Source organism: Lepus europaeus, chromosome 17, assembly GCF_033115175.1.
Source record: "Lepus europaeus isolate LE1 chromosome 17, mLepTim1.pri, whole genome shotgun sequence".
Taxonomy (NCBI): domain Eukaryota; kingdom Metazoa; phylum Chordata; class Mammalia; order Lagomorpha; family Leporidae; genus Lepus; species Lepus europaeus.
This window is the reverse complement of record NC_084843.1, coordinates 66,256,936-66,284,377: the sequence shown is the minus strand read 5'-3', so window position 1 is coordinate 66,284,377 and position 27,442 is coordinate 66,256,936. Positions and strand designations below refer to the sequence as shown.

Below are 27,442 nucleotides of genomic sequence, written 5' to 3'. Positions count from 1 at the left end.
GAGAGAGAGAAGGAGGTAGGAAGGGAGAGAAGTCTTCCATCCACTGATTCACTCTTCAAATGGCCACAACAGCCAGAGCTACTCCAGTCCAAAGCCAGGGACCAGAAGCTTCCTCCAGGTTTCCCACACAGGTGCAGAGGCCCAAGTACTTGAGCCATCTTCCACCGCTTGCCCAGGTGATATCAGAGAGCTGGATCGGAAATGGAACAGCCAGGTCTTGAAACGGTGCCCATGTGGGATGCTGGCACTGCAGGTGGCAGCTTTGCCCATTTTGCCACAATGCCGGCCCCAAATATGGGCTTCTTAACGTGTGTGTGGCAGCGTTTAATATCCACTTAAAAGAAGGCATCAGAGCAGAAGACAGCTGTTGGATTAATCCTCTATTCTTGCTCCTGCACATCTAAGTTTTTGTGGGTGTGGCAAGAGTATGTCTCTAGGGATCAAGGAACTCCATTTCCCTATGACAGACTTTGTGCCTGGGTTCCCACATCTCCATCAGATCTAAGACTTCCTCCCTTCTTCCCTGTCCTACCCCTCCTCCCCCCCATTTCTGATGACTTCCTCTAGGCTGTCCAGTTCTGAGGATGGCCCCAGGGTGTGGATCGAGTGATGCAGAGAGCATGCATTTGTACTGCAGGGTTGTGGTCATGGGCATGCACATGTCTGTGTGTGCTCACTCCCATGTACCACCCCGTACCTATCCATGGCTCCTTGATCCTGCCCTTGGAGGGCTTCCATCTGCTATGTGTGCAGGGCTGTGTGTACACTGAATATGATTTGAGTCATCTACCCCCACGCCTTTCTTCTAACTGATAAACAAGAGTTTAGTAAATAAGAGATGGTAAATAAGAGATGACTGGAATCAGTGGAGGTAGGGAAATGAGTAAGAATCAGCGTGTCGTGGTTCCACAGTTAGTTTAATGAAAACTAAATCAGGCAGCACTTGTTTGGCAAAACTGTTTTATGTAATAGCTTAACTCTGATTTATTACATAAAAGTTGGTGGCAAATAAGAACAGTAATTCTACTCTGGTGACAGCCGTGATTGAAATAATTGTAGACTGTAGACAAGCTGGAGAAAACAAGCACTAGTGGGTAGGTTGCCTTGGACATTGTTCTGGGAGTCCAATAGAGAAGAAATACATACTGTTACGAAAGTAATTGGAAGAGATATTTAGAAGACATATGACTGATGTGTCCCTCTGCTTCTCCTCCTACCAATCAGGAAAATGCAGCTCTCTCCTCTGCTTAACACCTGGGAAAAGAATGTACACCCTCCAATGGCTGTTCATTAAAGTGACTCATGGCTCTTTCTCTCAAGAAAATGTAGTTAATTATTTAGCATTTGATGAGACTGTGTGGCTCACATTGTGGAAATGTAATTTCCCTGTTTCTTCTTTAATATTATTCGACATTAATATTCCATTATGTAGATTCACCATGCATATTGATGAAATCTCTGACAGTAGCTTATTGTACATCTTGTTGGGCATTTGTGTTGAATCACAACCCCTACAAGGACATGATAAAGCAGATTTGAATGAAAAATAAAGTGTAGAAATAATTGATTGTATCAGTTTTCATTCATTTATATGACTGTATTTTTGGACATTTCTCATCAATAGTTATTATTATCACTATTGTTATTCCTTAGTTGTAAAAATAGCTCTTATTTATTGAGTGCTTATTCATCTGATCTTTATCCTTATGACAAACTTTGAAATTTGTATCCTTATCCCCAGTTAACAGATGAGAAAACCAAGGCTTGGAAAGGTCAACTTGTTTGCCCAAGATCATACAGCTAACAAGTGAGGGGGCTGGGGTTTTAAATCTTCCATTAAACTCCAAAATTACCCAACTGCTAAATGCTTTTAAGGTCAATTTGTACTGCCTACATTTTGCTTTTGCTTTAGGTAGGTGCATTAGTAGATAAAAAGATATGACATAAAAATGAAAAAAGGAGAATGAAAGCACGAATAAGATACTGAAATCTTCCTAAGAGAATATTTAGGAGCATTCCTTCAGGAAGTGACAGGGATCTCGCCACTTGAGCTTCTTGAAAACAAATTACCTGTGTGTTTCATTGACAGATCCAATATGTAAGGATCTGACATGTTTTGTTCTCATGTTCAGCAATCTGTGTCATTTTCTTTGTCTCTAGAAGAATGCTTCATTCTTAGGACTAATTGTTGAGGTAGACGCCCTGAGCCGTACAACTGTTCAGCAGTCTACCCTGATCATTGTTTCAGGAGACTATAATATTCAGAGCTCAAGATTCAGAGGGGATGAGGATTCCAAAGAAAATGAGAGTTAATATGCCACCTCCTATATGCTCCAGTTCATGTCAGTGTGGTCCGAACCATGTCAATGTGTGTGGTTATTGGATCACATCTTATTAATCTAGAAGAAGCATAATGAGAAGCCTTCTGCCATCAGAGAGATCAGCAGACCTATTATTACAAACACATAACTGAGTCCTTCCCAACAAAGCTGTCTAACCAGTTGGCTTAGGATTGTGATAGATCAGCATAGCAGAGGAACCAAAAGTGTTTCCTAGTCACACTAGAACCATTTCAATGTCTAAGAAAAACATTTTAAGATTCAACAAGTGATTCAGTTTGATGTTATTATCATTAATATTAATTACTGAACACAAACCCACCTGTCAAGAATAAAAATATCTTAGAAGATAATTACCCCAAGATGTTCTAGGATAAAATCATAATGCTATTCAACAGAAAAGATTTTATTCTGTTTAGTAAGCTCAGTGTAAACACCAAAAGAAGCAGTGTTTGAAAGGTAAACTCTTAAGCACAGAGCTTGACCAGGTCAAGAAGTAAGGGCACTGAGGACAGCTAAAGGGCACAAAGCTGTCAGCTTGGGTCTGCTCAGGGCCTGGGCAGTCCTGGGTGCTGTCCAGTGTAGGAGACAATGCTTTGTATACAGATGATTGCCCTCTCAGTGGTTAATAAGGATCATGCCATTCATACTAAATCCATTATTGTTATTATCTTGCAAGCTATTTTTTTTAAATTTACATGACTTAAAATTGCATGGCTAATAACACTGATTACTAAATTGGATTTTATTGCAAAGTCTTGCCTCCTGTTTGAAATTAGTCTCATTACAATCTAACTAGATGGCACTCCTCCTACTCTGTAGGCAGGGAAATGGAGACACTTAGTTTACCCAACATCTCCAGATACTACCAGACAGATTTCTAATCATGAGGATCTGCCTCCTCTTGGCTGTAGGAGGTTCCCTAGAACCCATGTCTGCAGGGTATTGCTTATTTTCTTTATTTTGATAGGATAGGATGGAGTGCCATGCTTATCATTGGTCTGCTCCATAATTCGGATGGCTCAAAGTATCTAAATATCAGCCTTCGCTATATCCACTGTTGTTTTTTTCACAGTAAGAAGTTGAGGGAAAATTAGGGCACCTTGCAGTCCGTCCTTCTTTAAGCAGGTTGATGACTAGGAGCTACTCCTCTGTAGTAGAACTTTCTCTCAGCATATTGGCTCAGTCTTCGTGATGTCACCACCCATAAGTACCAGGGAGGACTTTGCAGGATTATTAATGTCCCACAGGACATTCTTTGCAGAGCGATAACGTGTGGGTTGGACAGGTCTGCTTCCCGTGAATTTTCCCAGACTATCCAACAAATGTTTGGTTTTTTTCCTAGGGCAGGTTGACCTCCTCCATACTCAGTCAGACCTCATTGTCTTTATGATATCGAAGATGACCCCCAAAAATCTATTATCAAAATGTGGCCCCTTAAAGTTCCCCAGAAGTGCCATCTGGGATGCCACATATGCTACCGGAATTTGGGGTGCCATATGATATCACCATATGCTTATTAATAAATCCCCAATATTAATAAGCCCAAGAGGGTTCTTACCTAATATTTAGAGAAGAATTCTAAATACTGGCATCAATAAACGAGGCAGCATGGTACATTGTAGTCTTTTATTTAGTGCAAAAGATGCATAGGGGAGAGCTTTATTAAGAGAGAGAGGTAAATCTGGGTTCATACGAAGCACCAGGAACCAGCCACAAGGAGGAACATCTAGGCCAGGATGCCTAGGGTGGGTGGCCAGAAGGCCATGTGCCCTGGAGGTACAGGGCTACAGCAAGGCCCCTCTTGGCAAGAGGCCAGGGAAAAGAGAAGGCAGGACACACCCTGTCCCATGCTTTTAACTCACTTCCAAAGGGGAGTGGCTAATTAACCTGATTGGCTGGTAGGCACCCAGATGTGGCCAGGTAGGCGCATGAGGTCACACAAGGGCATGGCAAAGGTGTGGTCTTCCAGCTCACAAACCTAATCAATTTTAACCTATAAGCCTTCCTACTTCATTTGCCTATGAGCTCCTTGCAAGGCTCTGTAGATAACAGGGTCTATGAATTATGCTGCTTCTTCCTCTCCAAGTAGACTGCAATCCATCTGGGGAGAAGAGGAGGTGTGTCAGTCAGGCTGTTGGGTCTCTTTCCCAACTCTACCACTTAGCTACATGATCTTGGATAGGGATCAGAGCCTCTGCTTTCCGATCTACAAAATGGGGATTAAAGCAAAATACCTATTTTTGCCAAACTGTGAGGATCAAAATCCTCAGTATGTGTAAAAAATCCCCCAGTAGTATGTGTAAGCTTCATATTGCCTCCTATTATTATACAGTATTCAGAAGGAATCGACACTGTGAGATAGTTTAGAAGTGCTTGCTCCCAATATCATAGGAATCCACACATGGAAGAGGTCAGCGAAGACCTGAGTCATTTGCTGAGTTAAGTCTTTAGCATGGCCTCCAACTCTGTTGAAAGTGTGATGACAGGTGGAAGAGCATTTGAAGAGACCACAGCCAAAGTACAGATCTAGAACTGGGGCTATGAGGGACCTGTTCATGACATTATGAAGGTGCCAGCTCATGGTAGAAAGGGATTGGATTGAAGCACAGTGGCAAACGAAGTGGGAGAGGTAATGTGGGCTAAGATCTGAAAGTCCTTCCCAGCCAGGCTTAGAGCTGATGTATGAGGCAGGAGGGAGTCATGATGCTGGGTGAGTGGCATCTTTTGATTAATCTGGCAACATTGCAGAGGTGAGGCAAGAAGAGTCTAGACTCTTTAAGCACATTGGATTGACACTTGTCTGTAGTGCTGTGGGCCTGGACTCTGGTGGTCCTTAGTCCTGGTGGGAATTGAGATGGCCCAATTCAATTTAAAAAGGGACTAGGCACAAGAATGTGGAGAATTTGAATGCTGGGAATTATTTCACAAAGTGCTGCTTTGTTCCTCAGCCAGTCCCTTCCCTCTTAAATCATCTCAAATGTCTGCTGTTGTTGTTTTGTTCCTAAGCTGTTTAACGGTTTCTTTATCCCTTATAAACCATGGTCTCTGCAGCCACCTCCCCATCGATACTCCATCATTTTTCCTTTTAATCTTCAACTAAAAATGTGCTCAGCATGTATTCCCTGATTGTTAATTGCAGCAGGCACTGGTGAAGCTTGCGTGATGGTATTGTAATTACCTCCCTGGATCCTTTTAATTTTTACCCCCTTGTTCCCATCTGAAACTGAAAATATCTGTTCCGCCCCTTGATCTCAGCGAGTAGCTAAGTGGTGTGCAGCTGGTTATCTGGGGGCAGGCGCAAATGCTTAATCATCCCGGTTCAGGTCTGAGCAGCGACACCTGTAATTAGTGCATATCTGCAAGGAAGTTTTTCGGGGGCAGTGGTTCTCAAAGTGGGTTCTCTGGATGAGAGCCTCTGTGTTGTCTGAGACGTTGTTAGAAATGCAAATTCTTGGCTCCTGCCTCCCCGGACCTGTAAGTCACATACTCTGGGAGTGGTTGCCCAGCAAGGTTGTACAAGTTCTGCAAGTGCAAGCTGAAGTTTAAGAACCACTGTCTTTGAAATGACAGCATGCGTGGTTGGAGAGCCAGGCTCAGGGAGCTAGGAAAACAGACTTCAGGGAACAGCAGGAAGTGAGAAGAGGGGGTGACACTTCCCTGCTGGAGATAATGGAGATGGCCAGAGCCCTAGCAGTGAGAGTCTGTCCTCAGCCCCCCTGCACTTTGAACAAAACCCCAGGTAGCCGTTGCCAGCCACGTGCTTTGGAAAGACAAACTCAGCATTCAGTCTTCAGGAGGGGCTGTTGGATCCTCCTTGCTTGAGGGTCTTCCCTGGAAATTACATTGTGAAATAGAGGAAGAGAAATGAGACGTTTCCCACTCTAGCCGAGTTTCATTTTCCTTTACGGAGACGTCTAACTTCAGAGGATGTCCTTACTTGATGTTCAAGAGGAAATGGGATTTGTACTTCAACATCTCTCTTACACTGAAGAATCTTATAAATAGCAGCTGCTTGTTGAGGTTCTTTTGAAGGAGCCTGTCATAGAGTCTGGGTCAGGATGCGAAAGTTACCGGGGATTTTAGTATCATACTCAATCCATGCATCATGGGAGCCTAGGAATGGGTAGTCCATTAGCCTACTAGTATTTTGTATCCTGTAATTATTGAGTTGTTCATTATGGACAATTTAGGTTAAGTTCACGTTCCAGGTCAGAAATAGTGTCCTTCATTTGATTCTTAAAAGTATATATTTCTCCTATTTTCAACATACGCCCATGCAAAGCCTTTTCTGGGTGGGCCTGCCTCATCGAAATGGCCATCAGAATGGTTCAGTGTGTGACCCCGAAGCCCTTTCTTTGTAGTTTCAATGAAAGCATGATTTATTTGCTAGTTCTTGAAACTCCTGTGTGTCTAGACCTGAAAACTGTCCTTTGCACAAAAAAGGAAAAGGAGATTGTATTGCATTCTCTGTCCTCAAGTGGGCATTCATTATTAAGATAGTGTTTCCTGAGGAGAAAAATAAATCCTGATTGATACAGCCAGCCCTTTGGTTGTGGGTTTATGTATTCTCTTTTGAAAAGATCACTGAACTGCTCCATGGGTTGTTTCCATTTGGGTAATGAGATAAAGGGGCTTTGGACTCTCCACTCTGTAGTCTCTGATTGTATGAGTCCATGAACTATAGGCACTTGGAGGATTTATCTCAGAGGGGATTCTGATCAACAGCTCTGTTGCCCCTTGACAAATCCAAGCATCACATTTTTCCTTAGGCACTTACGGCAAGCATGGATGGCATAAAAGAGATAGAAAAGCATTCCCTGATTGCTGGTCCCACCTGGGTCCCAGGGCCTGGCTCTGTTTTGTGACAGCTTCCTGCTTTTCCTCCTTGCTGAACCTGTCCATATTATCAGGTGTGTTCCTATTATCCGTGGCTTCAGCCAGAGGAAAAGCAACTTGTCCTAGCAGCATAATTTCTTTCCTTTAGTATTTCAGCTGAAAGTCTAGGACTCAAGAAATGATAATGAAATGATTAAATCAGCTCTAAAATTTTTTTTTTTGGGAAGGACTAGAGGAACAGTTCATTATAATTTTAATGTTGTTTTCTATAACTCAATGATAATATTGAGGTATGTTTTATAACACAGGGTCTCTAGTGTCAAGACCCCTCATTGCTGCTTTTGTTATGGACAATGTAGGAGAGAAACCCAACATGACCAGGAAGGCAATGGTCAATAGAAAGAAGTCGCTGTAGCTCAATTCCTTTTGCTCTTTTGACTGTTTCCATTCCTGTTGAACCAAGAAATCCTCAGTGACATGGACTTAATATGTCTCTTTCCAACTATTCCATTCTCTACCACAGCGTTGCAAGTACTTTTCCGACTAAATATGTTTCTACAGAGACCATGGAATTAATAAGATATAGAAAATTCATGAGACACCCCCCCCCACACCGAGTATGCCATCAGTGACTAGTTTTGTGATGGCAACAGTAAGATAATTGGCCCTGGTGAAGTAATGGTGGATTTTCCATGAAATATTGGGAACCAAGGTTTCTCTCTGTTGCCTTGACTGTGCATACATCAGTCTTGATGAGTATGCATTTGTAATGCACAGCTAAGTCCCTGCTGGAATAAGTGAAAAGTGAGTGCAGCATTTACCTACGTATCTCCCTAACCTTGCCCACTTGCTCTGTTTTGTGCTCGTGTGTGGGCACTCATGTGCATGTGCACACACACAAACGTTTACACCATCTATTCTTCACCAGCAGAGGTGCTCCCATCACAGATAGGTGCTGTCTGGTCCACCGTTAGAATCTATAGAGGATTTCTGGTCAACCTAGTTCATGTGCTTCTTTTCTGTACAACTTGAGCAGCCAGGAACTCTGATACAAGTGCGCCTTATGGGTTCTGTTCTTAAAACAATCCAAAGCTCCACTACAGCCTGAGAACTGCAGCAGTGTCACGAATGAACTCTAGGCCTGGATTTTCCTTTTATCCATTGAATGAGTGCCTGTGTAGCAGATCCAGCAAAGAGCAGTGGTAGGATGTGCTCTTTAGCTTCTTCTGCTCCTGCCTCCATTCTGCATGGGTCTAGTTCAACCCCATATCGTCTCTCCTACCCATTGCCTACCTCAGTGAAAAGCTGGCAGCTGTCCTTTCTTTTAGAGAAGAACCGTTTTTTCAGTGTTGTTTTTGTTCAGTCTGCTTAGTTTGTACATGTAAATGTAGGTTACTCTTCATGCTTGTTTGGAGGTTTTACCACCTATTTGTGTTTTGGGGGGATAACAAAGGGCATGTTTGACTTGTAAGAGAGATGAAGAATGGATAAGTCCAGTGCATGTAACATGATCGGAGATTTCCGTAGTTGGACTGATCAGGCATCTAAATGGGCCACTCCCCTTCTGGTACTGCACCGACCCCTCCCTGCCTGTTGACCAGCCAAGCATTGTCCTTACAGAGGTACAACTATACTAACTGCTATTGCATACAGCCAGTTCCAAACTGGCAATGCCCAGAGACCCATTCTGCACTCCCCCCAACCCTGGAGGGATGAGGTCCATGCTGTGTCCCATTTGGGGAAAGTATTTTGCTTCCCCCTCAACTCCATCCCCTTTCCCTTGCCTCATATTGCTCTTCCTGGCTTGGGTATTACCATATGCTGATTGATAGTAGGGCACTATGAATTTTCATTCACAGCTTTGAAATGCGTGTGAGGCTTTCTTGCTTCCCACCCAGCCCAACTTTTGGGGCTTCTCACACACTGATCAGTGTGACGCAGGAAAGCACTTCAAAGCTGTGTACCAGTTTGTATAGTAGTACCCTTTTGAACGGCCTGTTCTTGAACAAAACAGAGCGTGCTGGGTGCTGGGGGTTTGCATTGGCTGCTTGACACATATATGAAGCCAGTTCATCTGCATGCTGAGAACAACAGCAACAGAATTAACCCTTAGAGTACTGCTTCAGCATTTCGGTTTTATGATATTTAAGTTTTCCAGTTGGGCAGTGCTGTTTTCCTCAGATCAGGGTGCTACATGGAAGTCCAGGCTTAGTCTACCCAGAACATCAACCAGAATCTTCTCCTCACAGCCTTCCTGACATGCTCCTGGGTCCTTGATTTATTACCCAACCAATGTCTTTAAAAGGCTCTAAAACAGAGCCACAGTGTTTGGTTGAAAATGGGCTCCACTTCAGTGTGCTGAAGTCCTCTAAATATGTATTCTCCAAAAGAAGTCAGTTCTTTAAGGGTTAATACAAAGTCAAGGAATTTGTTGGTCCCTCCTGCTTGTCCCTCCTCCAAGGTCTGCATGATCCTCTTTAGATTCTTAGTTCAACTGTTGAATGAAGAGAAAAATAATATATGTATAACTACACAATTAAAAATTAGAAGAATAAAACACTGAATGGTTGAATGGAAAGACCCCTTGGCAATGCTTGCTCGATGTTCCCAGGGGGCAGAAAGACCAAATGTTTTATTTTACAAACACTCATTCCACCCTCCACCCCGTGCACCACCATCTCGGCACAGTGGAAGATGTGACGATGATTCTCATTTACCTCTCGCTTTCTCTTCTTCCTGTCTAATAGCCCGATAGAATCCTGCCAGAATTTCTACAAAGATTTCACATTACAGATCGACATGGCTTTCAACGTGTTCTTCCTTCTCTACTTTGGCTTGCGGGTAAGTTGGAGCAACTTTGCTTAGTATCACAAGGGGGCGTGCGAGTCTCGTCCTCAGAGATCACCCTCCACCGGTCTGCTGCTCCCCAAAGCAAGGTGCAGCCCAGTATTTCTAGAAGGGACAGCAAACCTACATTCTGAATTTGGCTTTGGGAGAGTCCTTTCTTTAGCTAAGCATTTTCTCAAATGCACTATTAATTTTGTTTCAAGAAGGAGAAATAGTGGTGAAAACAAAGATGACATCTCTGCTGGCCAACTGTTTCTCCTCTCAGTTGTCAAATATGAAGGCATTGTTCTCCCCTGAAAACTAAATACAAAAAACATTTCAGCTCTTGAAATTACATTTAACAGTGCTCATCCAGCAGAGAGAGCAGTTGTGAGGGTTAATCAGGGTGAGTAGCAGAATTTGGAGCTTGGGGGAGTTACACTACACCCTGTCTATAAAATATACAGTACAGAATGTAATTATATTGATGTGTACAGTGTGTGTGTGTTTGTGTACATGGATGTATATGTATATGCCTTGTAGTCAATTTTATTTACATTAGAGATTCTAATGAATGTGAGATCGTTCACTCATCTGTATGAGGCTATTGGAAACCACAGAAAAATATAGCAGCTGACCTTACTCCAAGCTAGCATCATATAATTACTCTGGAGAAAAGGCCAAATATCAAAAAAAGCACATGATTGGCATTGATTTGGGAAGAATGAAATATCTCTCTCTAGACCCCTGATGAAGCTCAAAATTTGCCCTTGGGCAAAAGAGTATAGATTGAATGCTGGCACCATGGTTCTCATATTTTGTCTCTCTTATTTCTTCTTTCTCCTAGTTTATTGCAGCCAACGATAAGCTGTGGTTCTGGCTGGAAGTGAATTCTGTAGTAGATTTCTTCACAGTCCCCCCAGTGTTTGTGTCTGTGTACTTAAACAGAAGTTGGCTGGGTAAGTCAATCTCTCTTGTATTCTCTTTACTGGTGCCTGAGCCATGGCTGAAATATAGTCTCAGGTGGATCATGGGGCCGGGCTGTCCCCATGCAAAGAAAGTTTTATGCAATAATGGGAACAACTCTTTTGGAATTTTAGAAGTTGACGGTGACAAAGTTATTTGGCGCACTAGCCCAGATGGATTTGTGCAGTTAGTTTCAGGTGATGGAGGGTGATCATTGTTGAAGCAGAGCGGCCATCACTGTCACAGCCAAGACCTCTGTGTTCATGGCTCTGTCTCTTTTCATTCAGGAACTCAGAGGCAGAACTGGATAGGGAAGCCCAAGGGACAAGGCCAACTTTCAGAGTGGCTGAATGAGGTGTCTCTGTTAGCCTCTGTCTGCTTTGGAGTTTCCTGAAGAGTGGTTCCTGCAGTCTATTTAAACTCACGATTTCTGTGGTGGGATGGAGTGAGGTCCCCTCTCACATCCCAGGAGACCAAGCTCCCTTCCTGTATAAACGGGAAGGCTTTTGCTGGTGTTTTGCTTGGCAGTCACTTCCTGTGTCAGGACTGGGACAATTTGGTGGGAAAAGTGACTTGTTCAGAGGCTGGTCGTGGCAACCAAAGGCTTGGAGAGACCTTCAGAGTTCTCTGATGTGCTGGACTAATTTTTTCCCCTGAAATCAGAGTGTTCTACTGGGGTCTGGTGGGGGAAGTGGGAGGCTGAAACAGGACGTGGAGGACTACTGTGGGCTCCTCATCCATCACTGCCTTCTCCCCGAGATGCCTGGTGTTAACAGGCTTCCTTCCACATCGTCCATGCTCATGCCACCACAAACATAAATGTCGCATGCAATAGAGTTTAGGAGTTGGTGGTGTTTGGAAGAGAAATGCTATCAAATTATCATATCACACTGTAACTTGGCCTTTTTACTGAGGGGTACATGATGGACATCCCTTCAATTCTGTGATAGTTTATTTTTTAACAGTTGTACAAAATTCCGTGATTTGTTTGGACCACAGTCTAGCCATACTCCTAGTTATGACTACCTGAATATTTTCATTTTCCTTCTTTTCAACCACGCTAAACAATGTTTTAATAAACACCTTCACCCATAGTGCTATATTCTGTTTCTAGAAGTAGCTCCAGGTTTCTGGAAGAGGAATTGCTGGATAAAAGATTTTGTGTATTTTATTTTACACAGATATTGATAGATAACTTTCCAAAAATGTTATGTCAACATACTCTTTCACTATTAATATATTTTGATGCCATTTCTAGGACTGTGAATTGATTATATAACTAGTATCAAGTACTTTTAAAAATAAGCATCTTTTATATACAGTGTATGAGGAAGTCACAATACATGTGTATGTGTACAGATGCTGTAAGGATTGCATTTTTCAGTCGCTTCCATGGTAGAACCATATCCACTTGTCAGTAGAAGAAGTTTTATCTTTACCTGCTTGCTTAGATTGGGTTTTCTACAGTGTGATGAGACCATGATAGCCACACATGAATGTAGGAGAGTCCCGAGCATAGCCTACATATGCCTGGGCGCCCAGGGCTCCAGCTGCCCCAGCTGTACTGTAAGCTGGCTTTGTGACCCTGGCTCACTGGTGTTCACTCCACCTGTTGCTTTTCCTCTGTACAGGAAAGATTGAACTAAATGATCTCTTAAGTTTCTTTGAGCTCAGAAAGTCTTTAAGAATCTTGATTCACTGCCAGGTTTGGCATCTAGGTTGTTGGGGAGGACTGGGAAGTGAATACGGTTAATGGAGTTGATATTAGGATAAGCTGTTAACCAAAGCTCTTTTTTATAGTATGCTCTTGTTAAGAGTTCAAATACCAATGCATACATGCACGCGCACACACACATGCACCCCAAATCCTCAAATAGGTAGAGGAGAGGGATCCTGCCTTTTTTCCTGGCTGTGTTCTCATTACTCCATTCATGTGAGCAACCACTTTGCTTTTCAGGATTCTTCGTTTCCCATCTGAAAGTGAGGGTTTGGACTAAATTGTCTCCCAGTGTTCTTATTTGCTGGAGCTGACTTTTATTCCAGGTGTGCACTCGGTTGTGGTTGCTAGGTAGGATGACAGAAGGGCTGCCTCTTCATGACTGTGGTGGAGACATCCCCTCTGCAGGGAGCAGATCCCCCCGCCCCGGGTAGAGGTGTGCATATGAGTCTCTTCCTTGCATCAGGCATCCGTGGATGTTTTTAATTCCATGGCGTTTTTGTAGGTGATTTAATCCTGGTTTTTGGAGGATTGTTCTGATCTATTAGAGCAGAGGGGGAGAAAAAGAATAGAAAATGAAATACATGAGGTTCAACTTAATTTCTAACAAGAAACATCTTTGCATCAACTGTGGTTTCTCTTCAAAAGAAATATTCTCTGGAGCAAGGGCTTGGTGCAAGGCTTAAGGCACAGCAGGGAAGATGTTGCTTGGGACCCCTGCATCCCGTATCCGAGCACTAGTTTCAGTCCTGGCTTTGCTTCTGATCTAGCTTCCTGTTAATTTGTACCTAGTGATGTGGCAGTAATGGCTCAAGGACTTGGGCCCCTGCCACCCACAAGGGAGACCTCAGTTGAGTTCTTAGCTCTTGGCTTCAGCCTGGCCCACCTCTGGCTGTTGTAGGCATTTGGCGAGTGAGCCAGTAGATGGGAGTGCTTGTTGTCTGTCTCTCTTCCTTTCAAATAAAAAATGAAAATTTATAAATCCATTTTTAAAAGATTTTATTTATTTATTTGAAAGGCAGGGTTACAGAGAGGCAGAGAGAGAGAGAGAGAGAGAGAGAGAGAGAGAGAGAGAGAGAGAGAGAAAGTCTTCCATCTGATGGTTCACTCCCCAAATGGCCACACTAGCTGGAGCTGTGCTGATCTGAAGCCAGGAGCCAGAAGCTTCCTCCAGGTCTCCCACATGGATGCAGGGGCCCAAGGATTTAGACCATCTTCTACTGCTTTCCCAGGCCATAGCAGGGAGCCAGATTGAAAGTGCAGCAGCCGGGTCTTGAACCTGTGCCTATATGGGATGCCAGGCGACTTTACCTGCTAAGCCACAGCACCGGCCCCTATAAATACATTTTTTAAAGATGCCCCTTGAGACCCCCACATACTATATTATTGGAGCCCCTGAGTTCAAGTCCCACCTCGTCTCTTAATTCAAGCTTCTGTCTGATATGTACCGTGGGAGGCAGCAGGTGATGGCTCAAGTAGTTGGGTTCCTGCTACCTGCATGGGTGACCAGGATGGAGTTCCTGGCTCCTGGCTTCAGCCTGTCTCAGCCCAAGTTGTTGTGGGCATTTGAGGAGTAAGCTGGCAGATGGGAAATGCTTATTTCTCTTCCTTCCTCCTTTCTGCCTTCTCTCTCAAATAAAAATAGTTAAAAGTATGCTCTAAAATGTGGCTTCAATTTGCTTATTAATTGAATAATGGTTGTTGAGCACCTACTGTGTACAGGCACTATTGACTGACAAGTAAGAGTGAAGAAAAGCAGAGTGCTGCCCTCTCACAGCACAGAGGGGCAAGCAGGTGCCAGTGAATCAATGAATGGTGTAAGTGAATGGTGTAGTATATTTGAAAGCATATGTGCTATTGAACCCCAAAACGTAGACCAGTAACTTTGGGGGCCATAAAATAGCAACAATAACAACAATAAAAATAAATCTGTCCTCTTGTGGGCGAAAACAATTTTTGGCTCTTGGGTAACCCATTGCCATGGGTGCGATCCCAAATTGATCTGCCTTTTATGGAAAGGAATTAAGTGTAACAGTTTCTCAATTGAGGTCCCTATGCCTGGGTTCTTACATTGGGAAGCAATTGTTGTACACACGAGCTGACCGAGATACCATGATCCCCTGAGGTATCATGTTGAAAGCAGAAGGAATCATCCCATTGAGTGAGGGCATTTCAGGCCGGGCTGCCCTTCTGCAAGGTGGAAACTTGCCGCCTTTACTGGCTGTGGTTTGGGGGAAAATACAGGAAGCCCAGGTCTTTCACAGTTCTCCTGCACAAACTTCCTGAGCTCTGCTGAGGACTGGAGGTGGCACCCTGAGGATAAAACCAGAAGGGACAGGCCCACAGCTTGTTTGATTTCTTATTGTTAAGATGAGTGACCTTGGTTAAGCCACAGCCTGCAGCGCCAGCATCCCGTATGGGTACTGGTTTGAGTCCGGGCTGCTCCACTTCCTATCCAGCTCCACTGCTAGCAGCATAGGAAAACAGCTGAAGGTGACCCAAGTCCTTGGGCCCCTGCACCCACATGGAAGACCTGGGGGAAGCTCCTGGCTCCCAGCTTCGGCCTGGCCCAGCCCCAGTCATTGTGGCCTTTTGGGGAGTAAGCCAATGGATGGAAGACCTTTCTCTGTCTCTCCTCTCTCTGTAACTCTGCCTTTGAAATAAATAAATAAATCTTAAAAAAAATTTAAAAGATGAGTGACCTTCCAAAAGTTCAGAAGAAATTGGTGTTATCGATTCATTCCATTTTCCATGAGCTTTTTGAGGCCAGCTCATATATAGTTACATGTAAGCATTTATTTTCCATATTGCATCTGTGACCTTCTTTAATAATGTATGAAGCTGCTTCACAAAGATCATGGGAAATGGATTCATTCATTCATTCATTCATTCTTCAAGTAAGAGAGAAAGATAAAGAAATGGACAAACAGAGCTCCTATCTATTGGTTCACTCTCCAAATGCCTGCAAGGGCAAGAACTGTGCCCATCCCAAACTGAATACTGGGAACCCAACCTGAGCCCCTCAGGTTACTCAGTTACTTGAGTTGCCACTCACTGCTGCCTCCCAGGATCCACACGGACAGGAAGCCGGGACCAGGAACCAGAGCCACGGATCAAACACAGGCACTCTGATGTGAGAAATGGGCTTCCCAACTGGTGTTCCAACTGCCAGGCCAAATGCCCACTCTGAAAACATGGAATGAAAAGATTTCTTTTTTCCAGGCATAAAAAAATTGTGAAATCCATGCCGATGAGGGATCTTCAAAATGCTGTGGAAAATGTGTAACACGAAGAAACCATGCATGGTTTTCACAGTTGCACCAAAATGAGTATCTTTTCATTCTAATTTCTCACAAATGCTTCAAGGCTGGTGGGTATCCAAGTTCTGCTCTGTCCTGGGCGGTTCCATAAGCAGCTCGTGTACATGTAGGCTCACTTAATCCTCAGAGCAAAGCCATGAGGTAGGGCTTGCTCTCCCCCCACCCCCCTTTCCCAGCTGGCGGGATCTAACATTTCACCCGGGGGTTAACTCTTGCCCGTGGTGGGGGAAGGGATGTGTTGCCCCGGTCAGTCTTTCTGCACCCCCTTGCTCTGCTCTTCTGCTCTGCCTCCGTCCTTCCTCCTGCAGGAGTCGGGATTCTGAGCCGGCTGTGCTGCTGTGTGCTGGCATCCCTCCATCTCCTCTTACTCACTCCAGGCAGGAAGGTGGGGAAGAGCTCTTAGTAAAGATTTCACATCCTCGTGTCTCCTTTCTCATTCCTCCTGCCCACCTCCAGTTTCTAGAAATGCCACGAGGACCAGGCACATGCTCAGAGCCTGTATGTTGTCTTGTGAGTCTCAAGGTATTTGCAGCGTGGGGATCCAACCTGCTGTACCTGTGCAGGAGAGACCCGAGGAGGGTGGGGACGCCACCTGCCCTCCCTTAATAGAGTGCAGTGAATCAGAGACAAACTCTGGGCTTGACCGCCTCCGTTCATATCTTGACCCAGCCACTTGCTGATGGCTCACTTTGAGCAAGGTCATTTTTCCTGACTCAGGCTCACTCTTCTCACCTGTACGATGGGGTTAATAATAGCTCCCACCTTATGGGGCATAGTGGAGATTCCAGGAGGTCCTAGGAAGAAAGCACCACAAGTATGGTACGAGCTTAGTGAATGGAAGCCAGGTTGTCCCCATCTCATCTTCCTAACCTGCCTGTCATATCTTAAAACACCAGCGGAGAAAACAAACCAACATGGAACCAAAAATAAGGCAGTGGGATGTGAGGACATACGTGCCGGCAGGCAGGTGGCAAGTCACTGCTTATTTTAATTCCTGTTCCCACACACTGGTGTATTCATTTTTGTTTCCCTTACAAAATCCTTATCCTGCCTCACTAAAATAAGTGCACCTTGCCATGAGACATGCATCTTATTTTGAGACATGAACAACACGCTCTGGAGAGAACTCATCTGTCTGCCTGCCTTCTTCTTTGGGGAATTATTTCTCCAGGGCAATTCGTTGGGCTGTATTTCCTTTGTGTTTTTTCTAAAGATTTTATTTCTTTGAGATGTAGACTTACAGACAATGAGAGGGAGAGACAGAGAGAAAGGTCTTCTCTCCGTTGGTTCACTCCCCAAATGGCCACAACGGCCGGAGCTGTGCCAATCCGAAGCCAGGAGCCAGGAGCTTCTTCCTGGTCTCCCATGTGGGTGCAGGGGCCCATGCACTTGGGCCATCCTCCACTGCACTCCCGGGCCACAGCAGAGAGCTGGACTGGAAGAGGAACAGCCAGGACTAGAACAGGTGCCCATACGGGATCCCAGCGCCACAGGTGGAGGATTAACTTACTGCACCACGTTGCTGGCCCCTGTCTATATATTTTTGTTTAGGGTCATTTTGTGTGGTTCAAAGAAAGGCAGTAGCAAAAAAGTCATCATGTACTTGTTGGCCAGTTGTGTAACCTAGTTTGTTAAAGATTTATTTGTTTAGTCATTTGAAAAGCAAAGCAACATAGAGGGAGAGATTGATAGGTAGATAGGTAGGTAGGTCAGTAGATAGATAAATAGGTCCATTGATTTATCTTTCATTCACTGGCTTACTCCCCAAATGCTTGCAACAGCCAGGTTCAGGCCAGGCTTAAGCCAGGATCCTGGAACTCCATCTTGGTCCCCAACGTGGGTAGCAGGGGCCCAAGTATTTGAACCATCTTCTGCTTCCCAGGCACATTAATAGGGAGCTGGACAAGAAGTGTAATGGCCAAGACTTGTACTAGCCCCCTACTATGGGTTGCTGGCAATGCAAGTGGCAGCTTAACCTGTTATGCAACAATAAGGCTTTGTCCAGCCCATTTCTCTCAAGCACCCACGCTGCTCTGACACATGCATGGTCATTCTCCTTGGTTTTACTGTGACTTCCAGTATCCTCCACTTTTCTCTGATGCAGTCAGAAAACAGTAAGGAGACACCGTCATTGGGAAACTGTCAACCTGGTCCTCTTGTCCACATCACCTATCTCCTTGCACCTTAACACCTTCCTCAAACTTTGCCAGAGGATAGGAAACTGCCGGAAAACAGAAAAAAAATGAACTTGTACTCAGTTACAGGGCAATTAAAATGATCTGGGGTATCACCTAATAAACACATACTTGAGCAGGTGCTTTTTGTGTCAAAAAGGTGATAAGAACTAGTTTATTAAAAAAAAGTCCTTAAAACAGCAACCAAAGGACAAAACACAGTTTCTGTTGAGACCAAGGTTTCAGTGTAGTTTTAGAACCAAAATAATTGCTTCTTGGCCCTTTGGCTAAGATCAAGTGTAGAACCAAAATAAACACACATGCAGCAACAGCAGGTGACACTACCCACTTTGTAATTAAGTCCGAAATTGCAGGCTGTACAGGCAGCGGGAGTTCAGAGGAGAGCGAGCCCATTCAGTGGGAGGATGTGGAAAGGCTGCTGGGCTCAGCTGCGGCTCGTGAGGACGGGCAGGGCGGGCAGGGTGCGAGGAAGCAAGTGCTTCTATGGGCAAGGAGCCTCTGGCGTGTGGGGGTGGTTGGTGCCCATGGGTGACAGGTCTGTCCTAGGTAAGAGTGTCCTTTGCAGTGCCAAGCATCGGGGTCACAGCCCTGCAAGATGTGTGTGTTTACTTTCCATTGCTGCAGTACCAAGTGATCCCAAACATGCTGCCTCAACACATGCAAATGTATTTCCATGCAGTTCTGTGGGTTACAGGTCCAGCCTGGGTCTCTTGGGCTAGGATGACAGTACCTATCCGGCCACTCTGGAGAGGATTCTGTTTCCCAGCTTCCTCCAGCTTCCTGAGACCACCACATTCCTTGGCTCACAGCCCCTTCCTCCATCATCAGAGCCAGCAGTGGGGAGAGGGGTAGCTGCAGCCTTGTGTCTCTCTGATGGTGCTTTCTGCCGACTCCTTTCTCTGGCTCTCCTTTTCTGGCCCCTCATATGTTTGTAAGGACCCACCTGCATAATCCAGGCTCACTTCCCTGTCTCAGGGTCAGCTGATTATAACCCAAATCTGCTGCCTTGGTTGCCTTGTGCCATGTTGGTTACCATCTCCACAGGTTCCGGAGACTGGCATGAACATCTTTGGGGACCACTTGTCCTGACTACCAAAAGGGACACTGTTGTTATCATTCCCAGTTTTTCCAGTGGGGAAACTGAGCCTCAGAGCTGTTAAATCACTTTCCAGGTAGTGTTAGAGCTGGGATCTGTGCCCTGTGGGCTTTGCCAGTGGCTCTGCATGGACTTTTGGAGCCCAAATTCCCCAGATTTGCCTTTAGGGTCCTTCCGCATTGTCCTTGTCCTTGGAGGGAGACATTGGAAGGAAACCCTTGGGAAGATCTTTCCGGAGCCTGAGACCTTCCTGCACCCCGACCTGAATGTCATAATTCTTTTTCTTCTCACAGGAAGGGATGCATCACTAGGTAGACTTGCCTGTTATCCATGGTCCTGAGGACCGTACAGGTCCCCTTTCCTGTATGGCTGTAGCAGCTGCGAGAACAGCTTACGTCTGCACAGCCCCCGCTTAAAAAGCCTACTTCTTTAAGGAATTGTGCTTTCTGGTTTCCATGGGGGTTCTCAAGACAACTAGAGCCCGAGAGCCTATAAGGCCAATGAGTCATCGTGGTACCACCAGTTCCCCAGGGAAAGCGATGTATGGAGTCAGGACAATGCTCTCCTCTTTCAAGGACAGCCTGTTGGGGCTCAGCTGGGATCTCTGGAATCTGGCTGCTGTCCACTCACCTCAACAGAGTGTCTGGCCCAGGGGCCGCCCCTTTGGTTGAAGAACCACATCTTCAGAGGAGGTGGGGAAGGTCCCATTACACTGGACCCCACGCTGGAGCCTCTGCATTTGCCAAGAACAACCCAGGCCGGGACTGAAAACTGTGGGCTGGTTTCAGTTCTTGACATCAGTAATGTCCAGTGTACTGAGATGCAAACAAACAAAGCGGAGTGGTTGGCCAGAGAGTGGACCCTGCTCTCACCTCCTCCATTGCTCCAGGCACACAGCCCTGACTCCCTGGGTCCGTTGCCTGTAATTCCGGCCCCAGCCCCACCAGCTGCTCATTTTCATTTGCCTGGCTGCTTCTTCCCAGAGCCTGGCCATGAGGAAGCTTTGGCGCCCTCTGCAGGTTGTAACCCTTCTTTTCATTAATGCAGAGCTGGGGGCTTCCCATCACCCTAGTTGGAAGGAGTTCCTGTCTGACCTCTGCTTTTGCTGTGGCGATGAGTGCTGTAAGAGCAGTGTCCACAGTCTGCTCTGTGCCATCAGCTTAGAACACAAGTTCCATGATGCCAAGGAGGCAGGGAATGCCTTATTGTATTTTGTCCCTAGTACCTGGCGTGTAATTCCTGCTTGCTGAATGAATGAATGAACGAGTCTTCTCACAATAATGATAGGAATGAACAATTATTGATTGCTCATTAGGAGCACTCATTATGCTCAGCATCTCATATGTATTCTTTGAGGTCATCAGTATCTTTGTGAAGTCCTTGGAAAATATCTATCAAAAAAAACTATGCATGGATTAAAAAAAAAAAATTTGTGCCAAATAAACTTGTCTTTTGATTCCATTTTCCATGAACTTTTGAAGTCTGCTTATATTCATAGTAACTCAGCAAATCAGTTCTGTTGGCCTGATGTCACCATGTAGGAAGCAGAGGTTTGAGGGGGTTAAGTAACTTCTGTTGGTGGTGAGTGCTAACTCCAGGAAGCATCTCAGGTCTGTCCCATTCTGGAGCCCTTGCTTTTAAAATTCCTCTGCCAGTGGTTCTCAAAGCGTGGCTTCCCAGATCAGCAGCTTTAGCAACCCTGGGAACTTCTTAGACTTGAAGATTCTTAGAGCCCAACCAAGACCCACGGATCAGAAACAGTGAGCTCCATGCAGCCAGGTGTGTCTTAACTAGCACTCCTGGTGACCTTGAGCCTCACTCAGTTTTGGGAGCCCTGGTGCTAGGCTGCGCTGGGCTGATTATCAAACTTGGCTGTCCATTAGGATTCCATGGAGAACTTTTAAAACTCTCCATGTTCAGGCCAAACCTCCACCCAGTGGCGTCCAGTCTCTGGGTTGGTAGGGGTGACCCAGGCTGAGAGTGGTTAATATGCCCCAGTTGCCCGGCATGTGCAGTAAGGATGAGAATCACTTGTGAACATGTCTGCCAGCTATGGGTTTTGAGGTCATTCCTGCTAGAACAGCACTGTCAGAGCTTCAGGGTGCAGAGCAAACATGAAGAGCTCTTGTTAGGATGCACTTTCCGAGTCCAGAGGTCTGGGGGTGGGGTTGGCGGTCTCTACCCTGTACAAGCTCTTGGGTATAGCTGATGCTTCTGGTCTGGGGGCCACACTTTAAGGAGGAGGCTTTCTGGTCTAGACTGTGCTGTTCAGTCTGGTAGCTACTAGCCACATTCGGCTATTTAAGTGTAGGTAAATAAAAATTAAGCGAAACTAAAGACTCAGTTCCCCAGTCACACTAGCTACACTTCAAGTCTTGTCTTGGCCCATGTGGCTGGTGGCTTTGGTGCTGTACAGCAGCATTCTTGAACCAGCTCTAGAGATCATAGGTACCCTGTTAAAAGGAACCCCTCCTACCTCCAGCACCATATTCAAATTAAATACACTCAAGTCTTTGATAGGCAAAAAGCTCCGCACAAACCAACCAACCCCATAAAAGAGGTGCCTGGCCTGGCTCCAGCCCCAAATTAGACCTAGGACTCTTAGTCTGTGCAGCTTGAAACAGCTTTGTGGGCTCTGAAAGGAAAAGGAGGTCTCTGGTTCCCCCTACAGGATGGTTCTGGAATTTTCTGGGTTACTGTGAGATTAAACAGATAGCATAGGAGAGGGGCAGCTTGTGGTTGACAGAAGTGGGGTAGGCTCACTTTGAGCTGCTATAAGCAATCTGATGTCTGATGACTTGACTTGACTCACCTATATGGCCATGAACATCTGCCCCTTCCCCAGGGAATTCTACTTCAGTGCCCAAGGTCTGGAAGGAAGGGCCTTTGGGAGCCTGCGGAGGTTACCTGTTCCCTAGGCAGAGTTACAGAGAGGCATAGGCAAAGAGAGGAGAGAGGTCTTCCATCTGTTGGTTCACTCCCTAAATGGCCGCAGTGGCTGGAGCTGGACCAATCTGAAGCCAGGAGCCAGGAGTTTCTACCAGATCTCCCCCGTGGGTGCAGGGACCCAAGGACTTGGGCCATCTTCCACTGCCTTCCCAGGCCACAGCAGAGAGCTGGATGGGAAGTGGAGCAACTGGGATTAGAACCGGTGACCATACAGGATGCCGGCACTGCAGGTGGTAGCTTTACCTGCTACACCACAGTGTTGGCCCCGCCCCTAACCTTCAACTTTGATGTCTGGGTTTTCTGAAGTGCAAAGGCTTCTGAGTAAACCCCTTCCTGAAGGCTGTGGCTTAATTTTAAAATCATAAAAATAAAATCTGAGAAAGAGAAGTGTGACTCCCCCCCACCCCATACTGTCTTTAGGGAGGAGAGAGAGAGAGAGAAAACAATCAAAAGGAAAGAGTGCCTTTGTAACCAGAATACAGTTGGATGTGTTCACATTACATATATATGTGTATTGTGTGCGTGTTCATGTATGTACATATATGTTTGGGGGCACGTCAAAAGTTTGTAAGAAATGGAATTAAAAGATAAGTGCATTTTTGTTTGGTACAAATTTTTTTTTGAAACCTATGTGTAATTTTTTCATAACATCTTTGGGAACTTTTTGAAGACCCCTTGTACATATGATTTCAAAAACTTTTTTTGCACCCAAATGAACTTATCTTTTAATTCCATCTCCCATAAATGTGTTGAAGGACCCTCATATATGATGTGTAATTGTGTCAGTTCCCAGCAATGCCAGGAAATGAGTGCCACGTTTGGTCCTTTTTACAAATGGGAATACTGAGGCTTAGAGAAATTGAAGTCGTTTGCATCATGCACATAGTGAGCGAGTGGCAGAGCCAGGCTTTGAACCTGGGTCGTCTGCCTCCATGGCTCACACTGTGTGATGTGATCCTGTGCTGGCTCTCAAGCTATCAACTTATGTAGCTGTTATACTTAGTTAACGTCTTGTCCAATCAGAGTGAACACTAAACACAGCATCTTCCTTGGACTAGACCCTTGGCAAAAAGCCAAGAGACTCCTTGGTTGACTAGCACTGGTACTCCCAGGTGAGGGAGTTAAGAAAAAAAAGTAAATCATAGTTTTTTTTTTAAAAAAACTCAAGTTATTAGAATTTCTGTGACTTACAAACAACTCCTTCCCCCTCCCCACCCCCTTTGACTAGTCCTCTCTCCTGAACTTTCTGGCCTAGTCTGTGCAAGCAGTCACGTAAACAAAAATAATCCATGTTCTTATACTTAGTGTCTCTCAGCCCCACTTTGGTGAGATGCTAGGTTGAAACGTCTGTGTGCAGGGGTTTTGGAGACGGGGACTCTGGGAGGTGACTGAGTCACGAGGGCTCCACCCAGGTGAGTGGGCTCAGTGCCCTTGGAAAAGAGGCCCGACAGCCCCCCTGTCCCTCCACGGTGTGAGCACACGACAGCAAGGTGCCGTCCGTGCAGCAGACAACCCCCAGAGGCCCCACGTCACAGAAGCTGTGCCATGAGCACTGAGTGTCTGTTAATGACACATTGCCCAGTCTGAGGTACTCATGGCAGCCCAGAGGGACCAAGACATGCGACTCTACTGTCTGCCTGCACTGCTTTTTTCTTTGGAGGGGCACCCTGCACCCTGGCGATAGCGCTGGGACCGAGTTGCTGTCGTGTGGCTTGCGAAAGGAGCTCAGTATTGAGCTCTGCTGCTGTGATCCGGCTCTGAAGAAGGCAGCCCCAGCCAAGTGGATTGCTAAAGTCTGGATATATTTCAAGGAGCTGCTTGCAGTTCTGGTGGCTGCTGTAGCTGAGAGAGCTTCTGGAGAAATTATACCTCTCTGAGAGATTTCCAGTCGTGTTCCCTTGATATTGCTTTGTCTGGGCGACGCTTTCAATAAGATGCCCTCTGTAGGCAGCAGAGAGTCTAAATCCTCATTGACTTGCACAGCTCTGTTATATGCCAAATTGGAAATAGCATCCTGAAATGAATGTCTTCAAGGAACGATTTCAGCAGTGGGTTTTCACGGATGCCAAAACCTTTGCAGATGGCTGTACTTCATCTGGGGTGTTATTGGAACAGCATCCTCAAGCAAGCTAAATCTCTAGGGTTGGACAGATATTTACCTTTGCATCATCTTCAAGAAATAGATGCCTTGATTCTTTTCCATAAGACTGTGGCCATGACGGATCGACCTGGCTAGCAGATCAGGTAGGAAGAAAGGAAACACTGGGAAGCAGCCCGGAGACACTACTGCGCTTATTCAGTTGGACGCTTGTATGCAAATCATGAGTTCCTAGCAGTGACCTAACAATGGTCAAACATAGACCCTGCCCTTATAAGATGTGGATAATTTAATTAAGTGGGCCTGTCTATATAGGAAGAACACATTTATAGGAATTTAACGGAGAAACAGATGGAGGCAAGTTGGCCTCAACTCAAATCTACTGAGTCCCTTGCTGGTCACAACTAAGGATATTTGCTTTGGGTCACGAACACTGTATTCTAGATAGACCAGTGTTTCATGAGCTTTAATGTGCATTACATTTCCAGGCCCTATCCCTAGAGGACATCTGGGCTAGGGCCTGAGAGTTTGCATTGCTTACAAGTTCCCAAGTGCCATTGCCGCTTTGGGAGTTTGGGGGCCACAGTTTGGGACCCATTGGCTTAGCCTAGCTTGGAGCTGAACTTGAGCTCTAGTAGTGGTTGTCACCCAAGTTTCCAGCCCAAAGCAGATTTCCAAGATCTAAAAAGAAGCAGAGTTTTGCTATTGCAGCGCCACTCAGGGTGTGGTCTATAGGCTGGGACAACATCCTTGAGTTTGTTGAAATGAAAATTCTCCAGCCCAACTCCAAACTGATAGAACCCAACTCTGTGGGAGGTGGGGCTGGGGAATCTGTTGTCACAGACCTTCCAGATGGTTCTTATACAGACTCCAGTGACCTTGGCAGTCTCCTGGAATCACTAGGGGAGCTTGGCCACCTCTCCTATTTCAAACCAAGTCCATCAGGATTGCTGGAGTGGAACTCAGCCGTCATAATGGTTTCCAGTTCCCGGAGTAATTTCAGCACATAGCCAGGGTTGAGAAGCTCCACACAGTGATGGATCTTCAGCTACAAGAACACACCTGAATGCCTGAGAAACTTCAAGCAAAGCCAAAGCCCCTTCTCAAATCTACCGAGTCCCTTGCTGGTCATAACTAAGGATATTTTTTTTGCTTTGGGTCACGAACACTGTATTCTAGATAGACCAGTGTTTCGTGAGCTTTAATGTGCATCACATTTCCAGGCCCTATCCCTAGAGGACATCTGGGCTAGGGCCCGAGAGTTTGTATTGCTTACAAGTTCCCAAGTGCCATTGCCACTTTGGGCTGTCTGGGGGCCACAGTTTGGGACCCATTGGCTTAGCCTAGCTTGGAGCTGAACTTGAGCTTTAGTAGTGGTTGTCACCCAAGTTTCCAGGATCCTGGTGTTCCCATAAACCTTGATATTTGTAATGCTTCAAAACATCAGTATTTTTATTGATGTGATTCCTTATTCCTGTATATTTTTGAAAATAAAATCAAAATCCTCCACATTTTGAGATACACCTGGTGTATTCTATTCAACTTGGACCGAGAAGGCCTCTTGAGAAGGCTTTCTGACCTCCTGTGTGTAATCCCCTACTCGGGGATTCCAAGTCCAAGGTTACCAGTGAGAGTGAGCAGCTGGGCTTGTGCTCACGTGTCACTAGTATTTCCTCCAGAACCTGGACTCCCTGGAATTGGGATGAGATCAGCTTCAGCTCATTCAGGAAAGTAGGAAGTGTGTGTTGGAAATTAGGGGAGGGGAGTTGAGTGGAGGGGGATTTCCCAGGCCCAGTTCCATCTCTTCCCTGGAGCCTCACCGCTTCTCATTCCGCAGTAATAGAGCCTATGAGCGTGTTCATTCAGGAAAGATTTCTCTGCAGGCCCAGCCTCACTCCAACCCCAGGATAACTTACTTTCACAACCTCCTTTCCCTGTCATCTTGAGACACTGGGATGTCCAGGCCGGAACCCAGGCCTGCTTGCAGGAGTGAGGGCAGGTCTCGATTTCTCATAGGACTCCGTGGATAACTCAAACACCAGACCCCCATCATGGTGCTTCTTTGCCCCATACCGCAAACACCAAATTCAAGTTCTTTCACTGAGTCCAGATGGGAAGTTAGCAACCCACTCACAAAAGGTGCTATTGACTAGCTGTTTTCTGGGTAAGATTAGGGGAACAGCGAATTTCGACTTTTTTTTGGAAAGCTCAGTCTCACCATCTTTGTCTGTTATATTCTCGCCCAGTCTCCCTTTCCACTCCTGTTGTTTGCTTGTCTGTGAATCTCACGCTTTTTGACTCCACCCAGCCTACTTACCAGCCACTTCTACCTTGTTGGCAGGTGTAACACATCATCATGACTTTAGGAGCTCAAGGTCTAGCAGGTGCTCAGCCGCCTTCTCCTTACCTGAACTTAACAGTTACAGTCTTGCCTCTTCTAAAACCATTATCATCCACATTACTTTTCTGTTCGTGGTGGCCATCTAGTAGCTGTATCTTTATAAGTAACATGGATGTGCTCTGACTTAACAGCTGGATCAGGAGTCGGCCAATCCAGCATACTGCCTGTATTTGTAAATAAAGATTTATTAGAATGCAGCAATACCTGTTCATTGTCTAAGGTAATGAGACAGAGACCACAGGTCCCACAAAGCCTAAACAAAGTCTTAAGTCTTTTGCTCTTTGGAGAATGTTTGCTGAGCCTTCTTCTACATTCACAGCTACGTAAAATATTCTTCTACATTCCTCTAAATGTCTGGTAGTGTTTTGAATATAATAGCTACTAATGAGTTTTGACAAATTGGTCATGAGGTTCCTCTGAAATCATTAGAAAAGTAATAGTAGTGAAATAAAACTTATTTCTGCTATAATTATTATCATTAGTACTACATGTTGTGTGGCAGGACTAGGCTAAGCTCTCTGTGAGCGGTGCGACTTCAGCAAGGGATGCAGCAAGAACTTGAACTCAAGTCTTCGTAAGCTCACAGCTGAGCTTCCAACGCCTCTGGTTACCGGTTGCTCAGTACTAGCCTGTGTGCGATGAGAAGCAGAGATGGCGAGGATGCCTGTGGACTGGGACTAGGGTGAAGCAGGTGAC

General features: G+C 45.5%; 1 protein-coding gene across 3 annotated transcripts in view; it reads left to right on the top strand.

Annotated features, from left to right (window-relative positions):
- Positions 1-27,442, top strand: part of KCNMA1 (potassium calcium-activated channel subfamily M alpha 1) — a 782,784-nt gene that overhangs the window by 457,177 nt on the left and 298,165 nt on the right. For all 3 annotated transcript variants that reach the window (XM_062214106.1, XM_062214104.1, XM_062214105.1), the window contains exons 4-5: positions 9,926-10,019; positions 10,852-10,963. In XM_062214106.1, the coding sequence (XP_062070090.1) occupies positions 9,926-10,019; positions 10,852-10,963 (206 nt within the window). The remainder of the gene's footprint in view (positions 1-9,925; positions 10,020-10,851; positions 10,964-27,442) is intronic.